Source organism: Zerene cesonia, chromosome 19 (assembly GCF_012273895.1).
Source record: "Zerene cesonia ecotype Mississippi chromosome 19, Zerene_cesonia_1.1, whole genome shotgun sequence".
NCBI lineage: Eukaryota > Metazoa > Arthropoda > Insecta > Lepidoptera > Pieridae > Zerene > Zerene cesonia.
In genome coordinates, this window is record NC_052120.1 from 8,110,335 (window position 1) to 8,129,068 (window position 18,734).

Here is an 18,734-nt window from a genome sequence, read left to right on the forward strand (position 1 = left end):
TATTGCGTATTCTTAAGCATGAAATTATTATTCTGCTTAAATTCTCATGCGGTAATGAAATATATAATTTTTATCAACGCCATCTACCTGAAAATACAGCAACCTCTGTTGCTGTTTTAATTTGTGTTACGACACAAAACGTCCAGCGGGAGATTCAATGCCACCCTATAAGTTTCCATGATACCTTAGCAAATGCCTAGAGGGCGTTAATAGCAAAGAATAAACCACTTCGGTTGAACTAGTATAGTATTATGTTAAAATCTATCATCGTACCAAATTATGATAATGTTATATACTGTCATGTATTATATAAAATATACCCACATAGGAGGCCTGTGTCCCAACAGTGGGAACATATATATATGGGCTGATGATGATGATGATGATGATATAAAAATAATAACCAATCACAGAAAATTATTGTTTAAACGGGTTCTTCATATCATACCTTATACGAAATAATTTTATTATTATAACCAAGAAACCTAGTTGGAACTCTAAACTTTAACAAAATACAACGAAAAATTCATATAGTGAATAAACACACACAAATATTAAAAGATTTATTTTTTTACAATCTGTATTCAGCGCACGACGAATTATCTTTCCGTTTCGATTTCACTTTATTCAAATCACTGTAAATATCGTCTAGACATCTTGCTTTTGTCTCTGGCACCCAAAACAGAACATACACGGCGTTCGCGACACAGATAAAGCCAAAGAAATAGAACGATGCGTATATGCCAATTGCATTTGCTATAGGTTTGAAGAAAAGCAATTGTAAGAAGTCCGCGAATGATGCTGCTGACATTGTTGCGGCCATGACAGTGCCACGGTACTGAAACGGATAATGTTTTATTAGAACATTAATAATAATCTGTGGTGAAATATATTATATTTTGATTTTTGTTTGTTTCTTTGTACCAAGTGAATTACGTTAAATTAAAATTTAAAAACCCCTGACTAGATTTTGTTTTGTCGGCCAAATTGAATTTGAAATTAGGCATATATGTGTATCCTACTAATATCATCAATGCGAAATTTTGTAAGGATGTGTGTGTGTGTTTGTTGCTCTTTCACGCAAAAACTACCGAACTGATTGCAATGAAATTTTGTAGGTAGATAGCTGGACAACTGGAATAACATAAAAGCAACTTTTTATCCCGATATTCCTACGGGATACGGACTTACGCGGGTGAAACCGCGGGGCGCAGCTAGTACAAAATAATAGTATTTTATTTGTCAAGCTCTTTCGTTTGATATCTACGTTGAGGGGTGTGTAAAAGCTTAATTATGGCGTTAAAGAATTGCTAAATGTGTGAATACATAGTACAGTATTAAAATATTTATTATCTGTGGTGGAGACCACTGTCCTTTTTTAGGATGTGATCTAGAGCAAGTTTAATATTGACCTGTTAGAATAGCTTTGTCTTTTGTTTTTTTTACAAAATTTCATAAATACAAACAGTAATGACTAGAATCTATACTAACACTAGCTGCACCCGGCAAACGCTGTTCTGCCTTACTCTTATCATTTAGGGGTATGAAAAATAGATGTTGGCCGATTCTCATAGATACCGGATAAACACAAAAAATTTCGTCAAAATCGGTCAAGCCGTTTCGGAGGAGTATGGCAACGAAAACTGTGACGCGAGAATTTTATATATTAGATTATAAAGCTGAAGTGGTTTTTTGTTTGTTTGAACGCACTAATATCAGGAACTACTGGTCCGATTTGATAAATTCTTTCAGTGTTAGATAGCCCATTTATTTAGTTGCCTATTGGCTATATACGGACCGTTTTAAAAATAACGATCTATATCATCGCTCACCTTAAACGAAAATATTTCTCCCAGTATCACCAGTGTCATCGGCGCCAGACCGGCTGAGTCGCAGAAGATGCATAAACACAGAGTCACTATGGGAAGCCAGTTCGGCAGCACCAAGGAATAATCCGTTGCGAGAAACCATGAAGCTAATGCGAACATGCTTAACCCAGATATTAGTGATGTTGTGAAGAGTACAAACTGAAAATAATATAATCTTCATCTGTAGCCCTATTAATACGATAGTGCGATACTTTGAAGGTGGATGTATATACTATGTCTGATATTATTATCTATCTGATACATTGAACGGAATTTGGCTTTAGAAATACTTACTTGCTTTTGTTTTTGGTTCGTCCGCGGGTTACTGCCTAATGTTATGAAAGAAAGAATTGTCTCTAACTGAGCTCCAAAGGCTCGAATTTGCTTGGCTCGCCGGTAGATGGCTACATTATTCCTATGTGACATAGATTTTATTTCAGGCGGTTTGATAAGTACCTATGTATCAACTTCTCTCATATAAAATCAAAGATATCAAAATAGTAATATAGTTAGACAAGTCACATTTATTTATCAATATCCTAAATTATAAAAAATCCTATCCAAAGGTGGCAGAGATCGCTTATAAGCGATAAGGCCGCCTATTTAATCTTTAAATGTTTCTTTCCTTTCTTGATTTCTTCATCTTCGTTTGTTCATATTCCTCATTTATATGTGTTAAATAAAGTACATTGTATTGTATTGTATCGTACCTTTCTTCCAGTTCTTTCGATGATGCAAGAGGCCAAAGCCGAACCAGCTACTTGTATAGCACCAAGAAGCATTGCTTGCTGATTCGGCGTGAGAACAAGACTGTTTTCCTTGGAAGCGATTGAGAATATTCCACCAGCAAAATTTAACACTGGGTTTGCTCCACATACTTCGCGCGCTAAGCTGAGTACCATTGCTATACGGAACGCGTGGAAAAGCGTCGTGTCTTTAACTGAAATGTGGGATAATTAATGATATTTAGATAGATAAGATGATAAAAATTACAACTTCTGGTTATTGTTCTATTGTTCTTTTGATTTAGCTCAAAATCGAGAAACAAAATTGTAGGAAATTTCGCAACATTTTCACAAATCTGGTGTTGGTTAAGGCATACACCCCATTTTTCTAAGGCGTAAGTTATTTAAGAAAGTATTCCAAAATAACGATTTCAAAGAAGATAATTTGTCTTTTAATTTTGTTCCTGTATTTTCTACAATAGAAAAAAAAAACTTTCGAAGAAGGTCGGATCCGCTTGAAATCGGGTACCAATATGAATCTATATTGGTTCCCTATTATAAGCCTACATTACTTAAGCGATATCATTATTACTCTGGTGTTTTAAGTATTAAATTTTTACGAATACAATCTACTATACACAAAATATGTACCATATACTATATCTGCTTATTTATTTTCATAAAGCACTGTTAATCAGTTCTTTATATCATTCGGAATGTTAATTAATTAAATAACTATAATATTTGTCAAATTAATATTTGCATGTCGTTGTGTAACCGTGTTATCAGACATTAATCCTTGTGTTGATTTAAATGTTTCGCTTGAAATAGAAAATATACGCAAAACGGTTGTTAATTTATCATTGGCTTAACTTTTATTGCCGTAATTTCCTCTGACTGTGTTGTGTGATGTGTATTTATGAATGGGTCACCTTTCGACATCGTAACCCTACTAGAACTCTACCAGTTTTCTGTAGATAATTATAGTGAATCCATGTGTGGAGTATGTAGCAGACGATATACACCTGTATCTCTGGTCTATTTTCTTACACGCGTAAGTCCCGTTGCAATATCGGGATAAAAAGTTGCCTATATGTTATTCCAGTTGTTTAGCTGTCTACGTGCCAAATTTCATTGCAATCGGTTTAGTAGTTTTTGCGTGAAAGAGCAAAAAAAGCACACACATCCTTACAAACTTTCGCATTTATAATATTAGTAGGAAGGATTAGGTGATCAGCCTCCAGTGTCCTGCAGTACGAGACATTCTTTTGTGAGTAATCAAACCCAGAACTTCTCGATTTTACGCTTAAGCGGTAACCACTATACCGAAGACGCGGTCAAAGTTCTTTGACTGACGTTTACGATAAAATTTGTTGGGATCTTCGTTAAGAACAAATCGCCAACTTCTGTTAATTTCATCAGTCAGATAATGTATGAACGTTAAACGTAACACGTTAAGTAATGTTTAATATGCTATCAGGATGAATAGCCGAATTGCTCTCCAGGAAAGCAATTGTTGAAATAAAATAAAATTTTGTATCGTATCCTATAAGACTATTCCAGTAGTTTTTTCCGTATCCTTAACCCATTTAAGTCAGGCCTTGCGTTTGCACTGGCCATTCCTCTGCAAATTTTCATGGGTTTCAGCTGGCTATTGTATAAAAGATGATGGCGTATAAATGAAATACTTACAAATTGCTTTAATAAGAAACTTGTTGCTGCCCTCGTCATTTCTCTGTTCCTTCTGTAGCAATTGAATTTCGTTTGTTATTGATGAATGGGTCTCCTTTCTACCTCGTAACCAAGCTAGAACTCGACCAGCTTCCTGTTGATGGTAATCATTTTATAATTTTTATTTTAGTACTTATTTTACACGCTTCGATGACAGAATCAACTAAATTGTTTCACTTGCTAGAGTTTAAAGTGTTTCAACATCGCGCCTGAAGGATTTAACTATATATAAATATACGATATTGTTATAATAGTAAAAATATAAATGAAGTTAATAAAAGTGTATTAAAAATAAATGTAACAGACAAATCACTTGTTTTAAGCAATTACCTCAGTTTTTCCGCGTTTGATTAAATATGAGGGAGTTTCTGGCATCATCATGAACACAATAAGATGGAAGGTGGGTATCATGAGACATATCCATAGAATAGTGTTATAGCTCAATATATCACCTATGATGTATAAAAATAAATTGCCGGTTGTATGGAAAAGAACCACCTGGAAAATCAATTATAGACATAACAAGAATTGAGAAAAAATGGCATAAAGTGACTTCATTTGAGTTCAATTTTGTTGATAACGCAACGTTGTTCGCAACGCTTCGGCACGAATTGGCCCACCCGGGAAGGTACCCCACTGCCACAGATGGGAATGAGATAGTAGCATACTACTGACTCGTTTGGTGAATGGGGGAACCGGAGGCCCGTATAATTTCTTAAACCCTCCCAAGTCTTTTCTGTAATTCATCTCATTAATCCTTTCTTTATCCCTTTTCATTTAGAAACGGCAATCCATTTCTAGATGCATAAGGTATGCAAACTCCCTTACGCCTCTGCATATGTTCATAGCAATTACCATAAGGCGACCCAGCTCCATTGCTGACTATGAAATACAACAACTACCATTTATCTAAACTTTTCCTTTGTGTTGTTATAATACATAATTTCTGCGATCGAAATTTGTGACACCCTGTATATATTCGGTATCAAATCACAGTTACATTTTTGATCTCATATATAATCAATTTTTCCTTACCAAGGAACCCAAAGCACCTCGTATATTGTCGTCACTGATCTCCTTCGTATATATGGGACAAGTGACAAAACACCCTGCCATTGAGAACCCAACCAGAACCCTGGCTAATATAAGAGCCCATACTTCCGTTGATGATAATAGTACAATCCATGTTAACTAGAACATAAAAGAAAACATAACAATCCTACTCCTGTTATATAATATTATTAATTTTTCTTTTTTTTCCTATTATTAATTAATTCTACTAATATTATAAATGCAACAGTTTGTAAGGATGTGTGTGTATTTGTTACTCTTTCAGGCTTTTCAGTTACTGAACCGATTGCAATTAAATTTGGTACGTGGACAACTGGAATAACATATAGGCAAGGGCGCAGCTAGCTATTTTGTACAATCAAGCGATCAAGGGAAAATGCTTTAGATTTTAGATCGAATCATTTTAAAAACAGCAACTGGCTTCACATCACAATCAAAACATATAGAAATATACATTAGAAGCTACAATGACAAGCATTTGCAATATCAATGCATTTAAATTTGCTTTATTATAGTTCTTGGAACTTACAGCATTAGCAAAAGAAATCAACATTAAAGTTCTCTTTCGTCCGATATGGTCTCCCAAGAATGCCATAATAAAGTCGCCCGGGATACAAACTAAGTAGGCAACCGCAGCCATCCATGATACCTGAAAGAGAGAGAGATAAGAGTACCTAACGACTTATGTCATAGTATTTTCTTGTGTTTGATTTTACGCGAGCATATATTTAGAAATTAAAAACTTCTTAACGGATTTTACGGGGATGGAGGAGACTGCTCCCGTGACCACGCTCGCTGTAAAGTGTTCGAAACGTCGGGTTAACAATATAATGAATAAATCGCGTTTAAAAAAAAAAAAAAAATGAGAATATTTTATTGTGCTGTCCGTTATTGACAGAGAAAATCGATAATAAAGCTCCTATTATATTGTATTAGCCTAGGCAATATTTTAGAAAAAAAATCACATACTGTTTTCGACCACCAGATACTAGTAATACATTAATTTATTATCATTTTACATTCTAATGTGTGCATCCAGTTCATTATAAAAGTATTGTTATAGTTACATCCACGAGACTGAGCTTTAATAATGGCAGGCTGAATAGAATTTTAAATAATCAATCTAAATTACCTCGAGGTCCGTGAGAGGGGTACCTCTGGGAGATTTATCTGACTGCAAAAGCAGAGTCATTGGGGACATCCATCCTATACTCGCTCCGTACGCGAATACAGGTAGGTTTACTAGAAATACAAATATTTTGAATGTATGCGAAGCGGATAAAACTTCTTTAGCTGTGAATTTATGTGATGTAAGTAAATGGTGTCTGCAAGTAACAGGAACCATTAAAGTATCCGCTATAATATGGGTTTGTATTGTGGTGGGTACTTGCATTTTAATCCTTTGTCTCGCACAAATTTGAAAAAACAATTAATTATGGTTAGAAAGCAAATTAACTACCATTTTATCCATCTGATATTACGCAGGTGGTGTGGTATTTCTTATTACTAAATAAAAAAATATGATTTTCAGTTTTAAATCGATCATTTTTTTTGGTAATGGCTTCAACATATAAAATTTTTCGTATCCAGGTATTGCACAATAAAAGCATGTGATTTGTCGCTTCCAGGGATTAATATAAAAAAAAACTACTCACTGAATAATGCGCATATTACTTGATTGATTTGACTCCCTTCTCTGAATATTCCATACATTCTCATATTTCTCACGTGTAGTTAGTACATAAAAAAAATCTGATTCTTTTTTCGAAATATCATCTGTTTTGATAACTTCCTTACATTTCTATAACCGATTTGTACGTGTATTGAATGGAGCTCAAACAGAATGATACTACGCAACCATATTTAGAATAAAGTGATCTTAATGAACGCAATAAAGACGCGTACACAATAGATATTTGTCATGTAATTTATTTGGTAAATCTCAAACACACAGTTATTATCTAAACACGTGATTCAATATTTATATTAATGAAATATTTATTTATTTGTTAGCTATACATATATGCATAATATTTGCAGCCTTCGGCACTCACGGCGGTCTAATAGATGAGGATATGATAAGCTCTCTTCGAGATAGTATATCTTATTCGTGTGTCTGCAGACTCATATGTATATTGATTGTGGCTGTATAATTAACAGGTTTCTACTCAAATTCGAGTCGTTCTCGTACGATTTTAATTAACTAGTTTTGTCAGTTAAAATTATCTATACATTATGCATAATACTAATATTATAAGGAGGAAACGGCAGTTTGTGAATTTGTGACATTTTAGACCGATTTTTAAATCCTCAAATATAAAAAAATATGTATTAATAACATTGTGAACACCATAACAATAAAATAAGTTTTGACACTTTCATCAGGTAAATACTTCGGAGACTTGGTCTGTAACAATTGTACTGTACATAATATACAGATGTTCTATTGTCCCTACTGAATAGTGTGACCTTCAATTTACTTAGTAACGACTGAGAAAACATTGACTTCCCTTGAGCATTTCTTTGGTATATCTAATTGTATGTGAATTTTAAATTAAAAACCATGTGATTTCTTATAATTTCTCGTTTCTTACAATTAGCCCAAATGTTTGCACCACATCCAACAAAAATATTTAATAGTTTATGGAAAAGCATTAATATAGATAATATGTAATTTCATATTCGCATATACATTTAAGTCATTATTCGAAATAAAACAAATATTACACAAATAATTGTTTTAATAGTGAAATCTTACAAAATATTATAAACACAATTTCACAATGAAAATTATCACTATCAATATAACATTAACTATCACTACATTCATTATGTAAAGTTATAATGTTGCTAACTTGTATTATCTACTAACTAATAGGCTGGTAAAATGTATATAATATTTTTATGCCATGAGATCTATATAAACGATTCATAACTTATTATATTTATATGACAATAAACATATTATTATCAGGAATAAATAAGATACATTTATATTATTCAATATTTACAATTATAACCTGATATTGTATTCTTTAAATAATTGAAACAATAATGTATAGTTTATAGTAGGGGAGGCCAAGATGCAAAATGTGGAATTAATAGAGCGTCTCGGAAACACGAAGTCCAAATTGTGTTAATCTGACGATTTCAGCGTAAATTTAGAGAATTGTCTATTTTTTTTTTTATTTTCTGCGACTCGTCTGAACAAACCCACCAATATTAACTGCTCATACTTTCTGGACGTACTAAATAATAGGTAAGTTACCTTCCCTTATAAAAATTATGAATTTTTTGAGTATTATTATGGGATTGTAATAGGCATATTCCTATTTATTAACTCATAAAGTATAGATATTTATATCTCGATGTATTTAAATTGGCGATTGAAGGTTTCCTCATTTTCAATTCAATATAGTTTTGATTATATCTAAATTAACATTCAGTTATGCCATTCAAAGTTTACTATTTTCCATTTTAGACTTTTCAGCTTCATCCACGACCACACCGTTGCTATTTGCGCCGTTTTTATTAATATGTTTTTCATTTATTTCACTATGAGGTATTATTGGTTCTTGTGATTTTGGTGGGGGTTTTCTTTCGCCTGTAAAACAATTTTTCGATATGCATAACAATGGTAACAAAAGTTTAAAAATTTTAATCATTAGAACAAGTAATATAAACAAATCTATAGCATATTCATTATTGAATTCTTATGCACATATGAATAAATAATATTGTCGAACTTGCTACCGTATTGACTAAATTCAATTATATTACAAACTCAAATCTAAGTAAAAGATGATTTCGTGACCTATGAGCATGTTTTATTATGTCTTAAACTAAAGGGAACAAAAAAGTGTATAATAATTATAAACGTAATACTACAAATTTGATGTGATATAAAAAAATCAGAAAGACTTAAACGTCTTTTAGGTACGCAAAATCATGTAATAGGAATAAATAAGTTTGTTAAATATGCGCTAGCACTATTTTCATAGAGATTTTAATTTTTTTTATTTCATTCATTATTAATTATAATCGTTCATGTAATGTACACAAATCTACGTCACAAAATTTCTGGCCGATTAAACATTTCATATCTGATAATGAATTAAATAACACCGCCATAAAACATATTGTTAATGAATATTATCATATATAAATTATTTGATAGCGTTTTATTCATGTACGCCTGACCAAATTTCTATTGTGGTAATTAAAAGGGAAAAATTCGATGTATTTTCTACTACCTTCGAAAAAGTAGATAGAAAATTGACTATATTGTTTTGCCTGTAACCTCAGAACAATAGACTGAGCGATACGATTTCAATAATTCATTTGCCATTTGAATGTTGGTGTCTCCCGTGCAATCTCTATTAAATTGAGTCAAGTTCTGAATCATTGACAGAGGTTCAGTTTTTGTTAAATAAAACAGTTAATTCAATTTGTTATATGTGTTTAAGATAAAACCCGAATAAATAATGGTGCAGTATTAATGAATAAATGAAACCGAATAATGCAATAAAGATATACATATATATCTTATTACCTCCTTCAATTATAAGTTTGAAGATCACCGAAATTGGTACATCAACAAGGGCGGTGATAAAAATAGCTAACACTATGGTTATTAAGAGAAAACCACAGAATCTAAAGAGCTGAAAACAACAACATCAATATTAGAACTCACCAACAACAAGTCATCAAATAACAAAGCAACAATCGTTGTAGTACGTTTCATTATATATCCATTTCACAAAGAGATAAGAACTTTATGCAAATTCTAGGACGATGCACTGATTTTACAAAAAAAAAATGATAAGCATTTGTTATCAATACTGAGAAGTGTACATTTGTACCATTGCAACATCAAAACAATTTTTTTTTTTACAACAGACTGAAATATTATGGACATCAGAGTTGACATTATATTGAAAAAAAAAAAATCCTTTAAAATAAACTTCCTTTAGAAGAAAATTTTTAAAAACCTTTTTCAAAAAGTTTTGTCAATTTTATCCTTATATGCCACAGTATGCCACTGAATTTTTATTTTCTTACATATAAACTTTTTCTACATGTATACAATTCTCCAAGCAAATGTTGCATTATTTTTAAATCTTACCCCAGAACTGATACTAAAGTAAACCGGTTCCACTTCAGATGCATAATATGCGATCATCATAGAAAAATGCACTAAATACATTCCATAGGATATTCTGGAAGGAATCTTCCATAATCCCATACTTAGAATGAAATTTATTGGACCTGTAAACAAAAAAAATTGAATATAATTAATGTTAACATAAAGAGATAGCAAGTAGTTTTAACATTCATTTAATATTTTCTTGATGTTTTGAACATGTCTCAAAAGACACTATTATCCAATATTTAATCTATGGTCCAATATATTCTATATTGTAATCAAAATAAAGCATTAAATTTCTAATTCGCTTTTTCGCTTAGTCATTAATATCCAAATACGAGATGATTCATACAACAACAACAGCATTTTACAATGAGTAATCAAAATAATCATAACAGCGATTTACCTAGACATTGAATTAAAAAAAACAAATAATAAAGATAGTCCAAAATATATGTGTATAGGTTAATATGATATAATTATTATTTACCTCCATATCCATTAACACACGCAAATATGATCCAGCCCAAGCTCGCGCACCACACTGAGCGAGAAAATGCGTCGATCAAATTGCCAAATACTTCGTGATCCCAATCGCTTAAGCTTTTCAAGAAATTCAAGTACATAGCGACAAACGTTAAGCCGATTGCGATAATTGTGATGATAGCACTGAGTATCTAGAATTGATGAAGAAATATCACAATCTGAAGCTTTGGGTATAGACTATAAAGTCGCTTTCCCTGTCTTTCCCTAACATGTCTAAGTACGCTTAAGTTTTTAAAACTACGCAAACAACGCAAGGGATTTTTTAATAAATAAAGTGATCTATTAAGCTACTTCGAATTTAACGCGTGCGAAGCCGCGTGCAAAAGCTAGTAAAGTATAAAGTAATCGGTCTTTACTATCACAACTCTGATGTATATGCATTAGTTCATACAATGGCCTACAAGATACGAAAACATTTATCTTTATTTTTTTCATATATTGTGATTAACTTTCTGCTTCTACTAGATTAAAAAAATTCGAAAATCTTCAAGAATTCAACCTAAACTTACAGTTATTCAGAACCACATAAACCTCAAACTGTCCTTACCAGAATATAACGCTGTTCTATTATATTTATTATCTACAATAACTTAACAATCATATCACTTACCGCTGACATTTTGAATTCTTTATTCCGATACACACGCAAGCAATATCCAACAATCATACCCACAAAGAACGGCGGGCATCGGGTTAGAATATTCACATAGTATTCCGTGTAATAATCTACATAAATATCCACTAAGAAGATATAGCAGATAGTTATAGTCAAAGATGCAACCATGGCAAATATAAGGGCTGACCAAGTAGACCGTTTACTGCTTCCTAACATCCAATACAAAACTAAGGGTGATATTATATGCAGTTGCATGTCAATTGCTAAGTACCACGTTACTCCCACACACTGAAAGGTTAAACAATGTTATTTATTTCTATATCTGAATTTATTCTGTGAAGGAACTTGTATTGATGACATTTTAATGATCCAAGAAAAGACTAAGAAAATGTTTTGATACCAATAGAAGGAATATAATTCCATTTCATTCCAAATTCATACCAAGGAATATTATTTATTTATTTATTTATTTATTTATTTATGCTTTATTGTTTTGGAATAATTACAAATTGAGACTTAACCTAGGGAACATTATCACAAGTGGCGGTCTTATCGCTAAATAGCGATTTCTTCCAGACAACCGGTTGTACTGAGAGATTATTTCTATTTTATGAAATAATAATAAAAATTAATGTTGCTAAAATATATTAAAAAAACTACAGCTGTGTGTGTTACGATCGGTATTTACTTTCTCTATATTTTATTACGTGAATTTTTTGGGTTAATCATATTGGAAAATGTCCAATTACGTTATTTATAGCAATAAAAAAAAGGTTGGATAAATACTAACCGTCTCGTGCGGATTAACAAAGTTCTGTACATACAATAACGTCGTCCACCAAAATTCCCTACACCTGTGTACATTAGTTCCAGCCAAGTCCCATAAAGGACCATCTGATATTCTGTTATACAACGATGCTTCGAAAAGTATCACTGTCGCTAATATTGGAAACATACGTATTAACCTATTTAAGTAAAACACATGGAGATTCTTTAGTAATGCCACTGAAAAGAAAATTCAATTATTTCACAATAAAACAAGAGGTAAATCATGGGTTTTGGGTTTATTATATACTTACCACCATTCTTAAATTTGGCCACACTAATATAAACTAGAAGGAGACCACTGAGCATAAAGAATGTGTCTACTGTATGAAGAGCGCCTGTTACCCAAATACCTTTAATATTCTCTTGCCACTGAAATAAATATAACAGTAAAAATTAATAATATAAGAATAAAATTTCTTCTGACAACAAATCATTTTTTTGTATTTATTGGAAGTAACTAACTTATTTCATAGATTAGTGATCACATACTCATATAATGAAACCAACTTGATAAACTCAAGAATCCACGTAGACTTTACGAGTTGTGTTTGCATAGTTATTACTGAGTAAGCATTAATTGACTTCGAAGTGATTAAACGACAGAAAACAAAACGTATTTTCTAAATAAATACTACAAGTTTACCTCAAGCAGATCTAAAAGGTTGGATCCAACGAAGGGTATAATGTAGAATGTATGCCCAAGAAGCACCCAAAACATAGCCAGAGCCCTGACTCCATCTAGACATTCTAGTTTACCTGGCTTATCGGAAGTGTTTAACAAAGTTGCTATATTGCTGTACGCAGAAAATATCCGTAGTGGATGCATTTGTTTTGGATCTGGAATGTTAGTAAAAAAACTTGATTTTAAATATTTCTAATTTTATAAAGCCTCATGGCAAACATTCGTTTAGCAATAGATCATGAGCGGCGATATAACAAGATTTGAAATAAATTGGAAAATGGCCCCTTGGGCGAGACTTTTTCATATGCGCTATCACACACGTTATTAACTTTGTTGCTAAACATGTTTTTCCACACAGGATTTAAAGGATATAGATTTTGATAATGAAGAAACTGATTGCTTACTTTTTTTGAGGTAAAACAGATGGTGTATATCGTAACATGTGCTGACCAAAATTATAAATCCAAGAATTGAAAAAAGGGCTCTGAAAATAATTAATATTATTATTGCATATTTTTAATTTTTTAAGCTGTTGTTATTCTATCTGTTTCTAAGATATATAGGTGATAAGATTAGAAAATTAAGTATATCCAATTAAGGATCATAGATAATGTCAAGTTGAAAATGTTTGATTTACACTTTAAAGTAATATTCTGGGTCGATATCAGAACACTTCATCTAAGTTGTATTGTGTACTTTACTGCAGTTGACCTGATTAACAAATGCTTCCGTGAAAAGGTTTTATACATGAATATTTATGGCTTTTACAATAGGTTTATATATAACTTTCAGCAATAAAAATACATTTAGGATATTGAATTTGAAATTAGTCAGGATCTGAATCAGGATCTTTAAGAGACAAACATTTTACAATTCAAAAGACATCGAAATAAGAAAAAATATCTCAACCAAAAAAAATTACAACAAACTATTATTAAAAAAACAAATTAGTAGCAACGACGAACTTTTTTTTTTTGCTGACCCGAATATGAAAGGCAGATATAAGAGTTTTTTTATGTAAATTTAACCTCAGTACCTACATATTAAATTTGGAACAAATTTCTTCGAGCTTTCCTCGTCACAGGTATACTAATAAATAGTTTTGCGAGAAAATAGATGCATTATCTCCGATTATTTGATGACTAATAACTGGTAATGTATTGATACTAATTATCCAAGTCCCATTTTACCAATGAAGCCAATATGATATTTAAATTGAGCATTTATATGGTATAACATCCGCGATGGTTATGGATATTTTTACATGTCGAGAGACGCTTAACTGGAACTCACATTGCAACATAATCTGCAGTAACCCAGTTCTTATCGTTTGGAAGACGACATAAGTTCTCCTTATAGTGTATGATGCTGCTAATATTCACAATACTATTAATTGCCTCATCTACAGTACAAGCTTTTGGGATACATATTCCCAATGTAAATTGTAAGCCAGCCAGTGCACTTGAGTCACCAAGCCTAAAAATAATTTTATAGGATATTATTCTGCATAATATTGTCAAGAAAAAGCAAATAATTTAGTTCTTAGTTACTTAGGAGAAAAAGAAAGATCTAAAATGAAGCAGTTAAAATCAGGTAGGTTATAAATACTATGGCATTGTACTCTTCTGTTAATATATTTGATATCTTCTTCATATTAATACATACCTAGAATCTAGATCATTTCTTGTTGATCCTTCAATATCAGGCCCAAAAAATAAATAATGTTTTAGACTTGATTGCTTTTGTACAAAGTCTTTTAAAAACTCTTGATCGTCTAATAATAAGGTTTGACCATAAATTTGCCATTCTTTAATCCTCTCCTGCAACCAGTCAATTTCTGGCACAGAAATAGCATTAACATTCTGTTGCAGGCCAACGTTAATTGAGCAATACTTTCCATCAATTGTCGTCGCTTCATCTATCGATCGTCTGATTCCCAAGCATTGGTAGTAATTGCCCAAACTTTTCAAATTTCCAGTCAATACACCCTTTGGTATTCTTGGGCCAGCATCAAAAACTAGAATGACGAAAGTGTTGAAGTGTTTTTAGACAACGGATATATCATAAACAAAACACTTTTATTTTAGATTTATAGAAAAGAATCAACACATCAACTTACACTGTAATAGCAAGGTGGTATCATCAAACAGTATATGATTCAATTGTTTTCTGCACAATTCTGAATCCAAAACACTTTCATGTAACTCTCTGTCAAATGCATAACCGCTGGGATAGTCACTTAAATGTAATCGAGCGTGTGATTCAGAAATAAATAATAAACTTAAAAAAATAATATGGAGAGCCTCCATCGTACACGCGAAATATTCACTACTGGATTAATTGGCGATGCCCCGTATCGAACGAGATAAATTATTTATTGAAGTGCTTAATTTTTGTATTGCGACAGTAATACTGACCGTATCTTATCATTCATAATCGTATGGTATACAGCTGTAGCACAATTTTTTAATTTTTTATTTAAATACATTGATTTTATCTTACTAAAATGAGGTGTTTCCTCAAGTATTTCCCAGTTTGAGAAGGTCAATTGTAATTGTTAATATAGACTAACTTCTTCGGAGCTAAAATATTTGACACAAACTTACTTATAACGTAATAATCGTTTACGCAAATATCGTTACGTATTTATATTTATCTGTCTGCAGCATTAACGTATAGCAATATCATAATTATTTCCGCCCAATTATCTTATTCTATATTTCAGTCTGAATGGCAAATACTTTTTTCTTCTGTTCTTTATTAAATTACGGCACCTGTAAATTTTGTTAGAGACGCTAAATAACAATAACCATACCTGCGTTTTCTCATTTAATGAGTTTAATCCATAGAAATTTCATAGATAGGCTACATTGAGCAATTTACTAGTACATATTTAGAGATAAGCAGTTCGCCCCGGCTTCGCCCGCGGTAATAGAAAGCCTATGTCGCTCAGTGAAGGTGCAGCTTTTTAATGGTGAAATAATTTTTGAAATCGGTCTAGCGGTTTTTGCGTGAAATCGTTCCTAACTTACAAAAATACAAAATTTTCCTCTTTATAATATTAGTGTGGACATAGAATTTAAATACTATGGAAAAATACTGTTACCAAACTAAAACAATGACTATTTTTTTTAATCAGTTAGTTCTGATTGTCCGTTCGATAAAATATTCAAGTAATTATTATTAATCCTTAGATAAGGCAGTGATTCTTTGTTAAAACTAAAGTATTACCGGACGTGATTAAGTTGTTTTCGTTTAGTTACAACAACAGTTATTGGGAAATGATTTCATAAATGATAACTAGCTTGCTGGTAGACTAAGATTAGACAATGTATTAGATAGTATTTAATTAAAAGAAAAAAAACTCAAAATTTAGGGGTTATTTTATATTCAAGAAAACAGATGGCTGTTTTTATATGTAGCCAGTTAAATAATTAGCTATTCTATATGTATTTAATGTGTAGTTTTTGTGAGCAATTTAACAATAAATTATATACCATAAGGTGTATCCACCATATGGCTCTCATTTTCTTACTATGAAAGAGATGTTTTATTATTCATCTATAATATAAAAATTTATTATGTACACGGAAAAAAAATGTGAGTGAACTACCAAAATATCTATAATATTATACTTGTTACTAAATTAAAATAAGTACCGACCAATTTAAACAGTATTTAAATTTGTGGTGGGCAGATAGATTGATTTTGTACTAGCTAACATACCAATATTTTTTAGAATTTGTTAATGGTCTATACAATTAAAACAACCTTTCGATTTAACAAAAATAAGCAACCTACAATAGTAGTTCACAAAGAATAATCTAGTAGTTTGACACTTATAAAACTGTCTGATTATTTGACATGATAAATGTTATTCGTACAGTAGGCGCAGTTTACACGTGTTTGTTTGTACTCGTATTCAAGTATTGCCGATAAACATTGTTAATGCAAAGATTACTACAAGAGGCCATTAATCGTTAAATAGAGCACCTCTTTTAAAAGCTTTATTTATTAAAAATAAGCAGGATCTCCTTGAACAGTATTGAATAAATACTGTACGGATAATACGGTCCGTTAAGATGACCATCTTTCGCTTTCATAAGAAGCTCAAGTGGCTCCCAATCCGCTTTCGGCGGAATGTTCATTACCAACAACTATTATATCGAATCCTTTTCAACACCAAAACTCCTACATGTCTAAAATATCTGTCAAATTGTTGCACTATGATAATTCTTTGCGATCTGTGGATTAAGTAAGTACTATCTTCGCACCGCATACACTTCTATGGTAGCTCATTTTCTGTCTAGCCTTGGGTTTGTAGAACCCTCTGCCAGGTAGCGTTCGACAGGCACAAAGTTTTTCTATATTTGCTTAACTAGAATGAAATCACTATTTGAGCACTATCGAGTTCAATCCTGGAAATACGAAATATAAATAATATTCTAATATTTATTTGCGTATTTGATTAATTTTATTGGGCTGTGTTTTCTATTCTTTTCTGTGTCTTTAATTATAATATAGCTGTATTTTCTGTTATTATGAGTGCAATTTAATTTATATTTGTATTAAAAATAAATTCCACTTCTTGTACTTAAGCATACATGTATCCGTATTTATATTAATTAATTGTTATATATTGATATTATGTTATATATATATATATATATATATATATATATATATATATATATATATATATATATATATATATATATATACCTATGTGAGTATATTTCGTATTTATCTACCTACCTTGTTACCTACTTCCTCCTTTATCTACTACTTACATATAGTAGTTTGCTTGGAAGAGATCACTCTTAAGTGATGAAGGCACCAGACGTGCTGGTTTGGGTGAGGTTGTTTACGGTAGCACCATAAAGTGTAATAAAAAAATAATAAATATGTAAATAACAGTAGGAGAAAATATATTAATCATACCACAGAAATGTAAAAAATAGTGATAATGTGTTTTGTTAATGTACTACATAAATTATATGGAAAACATTTTTTAATGCCATAACAGGCAACCGAGCTGATGGTTCGCCTGAGAGTAAGTGGATCACTTCCCGCCATGAATATTTTCAAATGTAGGGCCTCCGCTAATGCGTAGTCTATTATCAACGGGTAAGGGATCAGGAATAGATTGAAGAAGGGAAAAAGGGAAGGACTGGGAAGTGTAAGGAAATTCGGCCCAATTCGTATCGAAGCCTGCTCGACTCATATAAACTTATTATTATAAATTTTCTTTCAACGTTTTTACCAAATTATTCGAACTATTGTGATGCCGTAAGTATGTAGGTTGTGTAGGTATATTTTAAGAAGATAAAAAAGAACTTCTGATTAAAAATCAACCTTATTCTATGATTGATTGATAAATATATTTAAATAATCTACTAAATGTTTGTCTGTATATTCAAGTTGTGGTGTACGTAGCTCATTTTTGAATACAAAATGAAAGTTGATGATAGGATGTTCATACACAAAATAAAAAACAAATGAATAAATATAAACATTTTAT

General features: G+C 31.6%; 2 protein-coding genes across 2 annotated transcripts; both read right to left on the reverse strand.

Moving 5' to 3' along the window:
• Nucleotides 1-571: 571 nt before the first annotated feature.
• LOC119834353 (facilitated trehalose transporter Tret1-like) lies at nt 572-7,232 on the reverse strand. Its single transcript, XM_038358695.1, has 9 exons — nt 7,051-7,232; nt 6,528-6,637; nt 5,925-6,044; nt 5,360-5,515; nt 4,655-4,822; nt 4,286-4,418; nt 2,579-2,808; nt 1,833-2,027; nt 572-838 (listed from the first exon to the last, which is right to left on the reverse strand). Exons 1-9 carry the CDS (start codon nt 7,112-7,114, stop codon nt 572-574), a joined length of 1,443 nt encoding a protein of 480 aa, XP_038214623.1. The 5' UTR covers nt 7,115-7,232.
• Nucleotides 7,233-8,850: 1,618 nt separating this feature from the next.
• On the reverse strand, nt 8,851-15,522 carry LOC119834354 (O-acyltransferase like protein-like). Its single transcript, XM_038358697.1, has 11 exons — nt 15,333-15,522; nt 14,879-15,230; nt 14,507-14,689; nt 13,175-13,325; nt 12,783-12,900; nt 12,494-12,642; nt 11,698-11,991; nt 11,032-11,218; nt 10,521-10,663; nt 9,948-10,056; nt 8,851-8,999 (listed from the first exon to the last, which is right to left on the reverse strand). The coding sequence occupies exons 1-11, from the start codon at nt 15,520-15,522 to the stop codon at nt 8,851-8,853; spliced, it is 2,025 nt and encodes a 674-aa protein (XP_038214625.1).
• Nucleotides 15,523-18,734: the final 3,212 nt, after the last annotated feature.

What these genes read in the sequence shown, in the direction of transcription:
- LOC119834353 (XM_038358695.1), bottom strand. Translation starts at nt 7,114, where the DNA reads ATGAGAATGTATGGAATATTCAGAGAAGGGAGTCAAATCAATCAAGTA. An exon ending in AGTAATATGCGCATTATTCA is followed by an intron (nt 6,638 to 7,050) that starts GTGAGTAGTTTT and finishes TTGTATTTCTAG; the next exon opens with TAAACCTACCTGTATTCGCG. An exon ending in GAGAAATATTTTCGTTTAAG is followed by an intron (nt 839 to 1,832) that starts GTGAGCGATGAT and finishes TATCCGTTTCAG; the next exon opens with TACCGTGGCACTGTCATGGC.
- LOC119834354 (XM_038358697.1), bottom strand. Translation starts at nt 15,522, where the DNA reads ATGGAGGCTCTCCATATTATTTTTTTAAGTTTATTATTTATTTCTGAA. An exon ending in ACCTTTTAGATCTGCTTGAG is followed by an intron (nt 12,901 to 13,174) that starts GTAAACTTGTAG and finishes TATTTATTTCAG; the next exon opens with TGGCAAGAGAATATTAAAGG. An exon ending in AAGAATTCAAAATGTCAGCG is followed by an intron (nt 11,219 to 11,697) that starts GTAAGTGATATG and finishes CATCAATTCTAG; the next exon opens with ATACTCAGTGCTATCATCAC.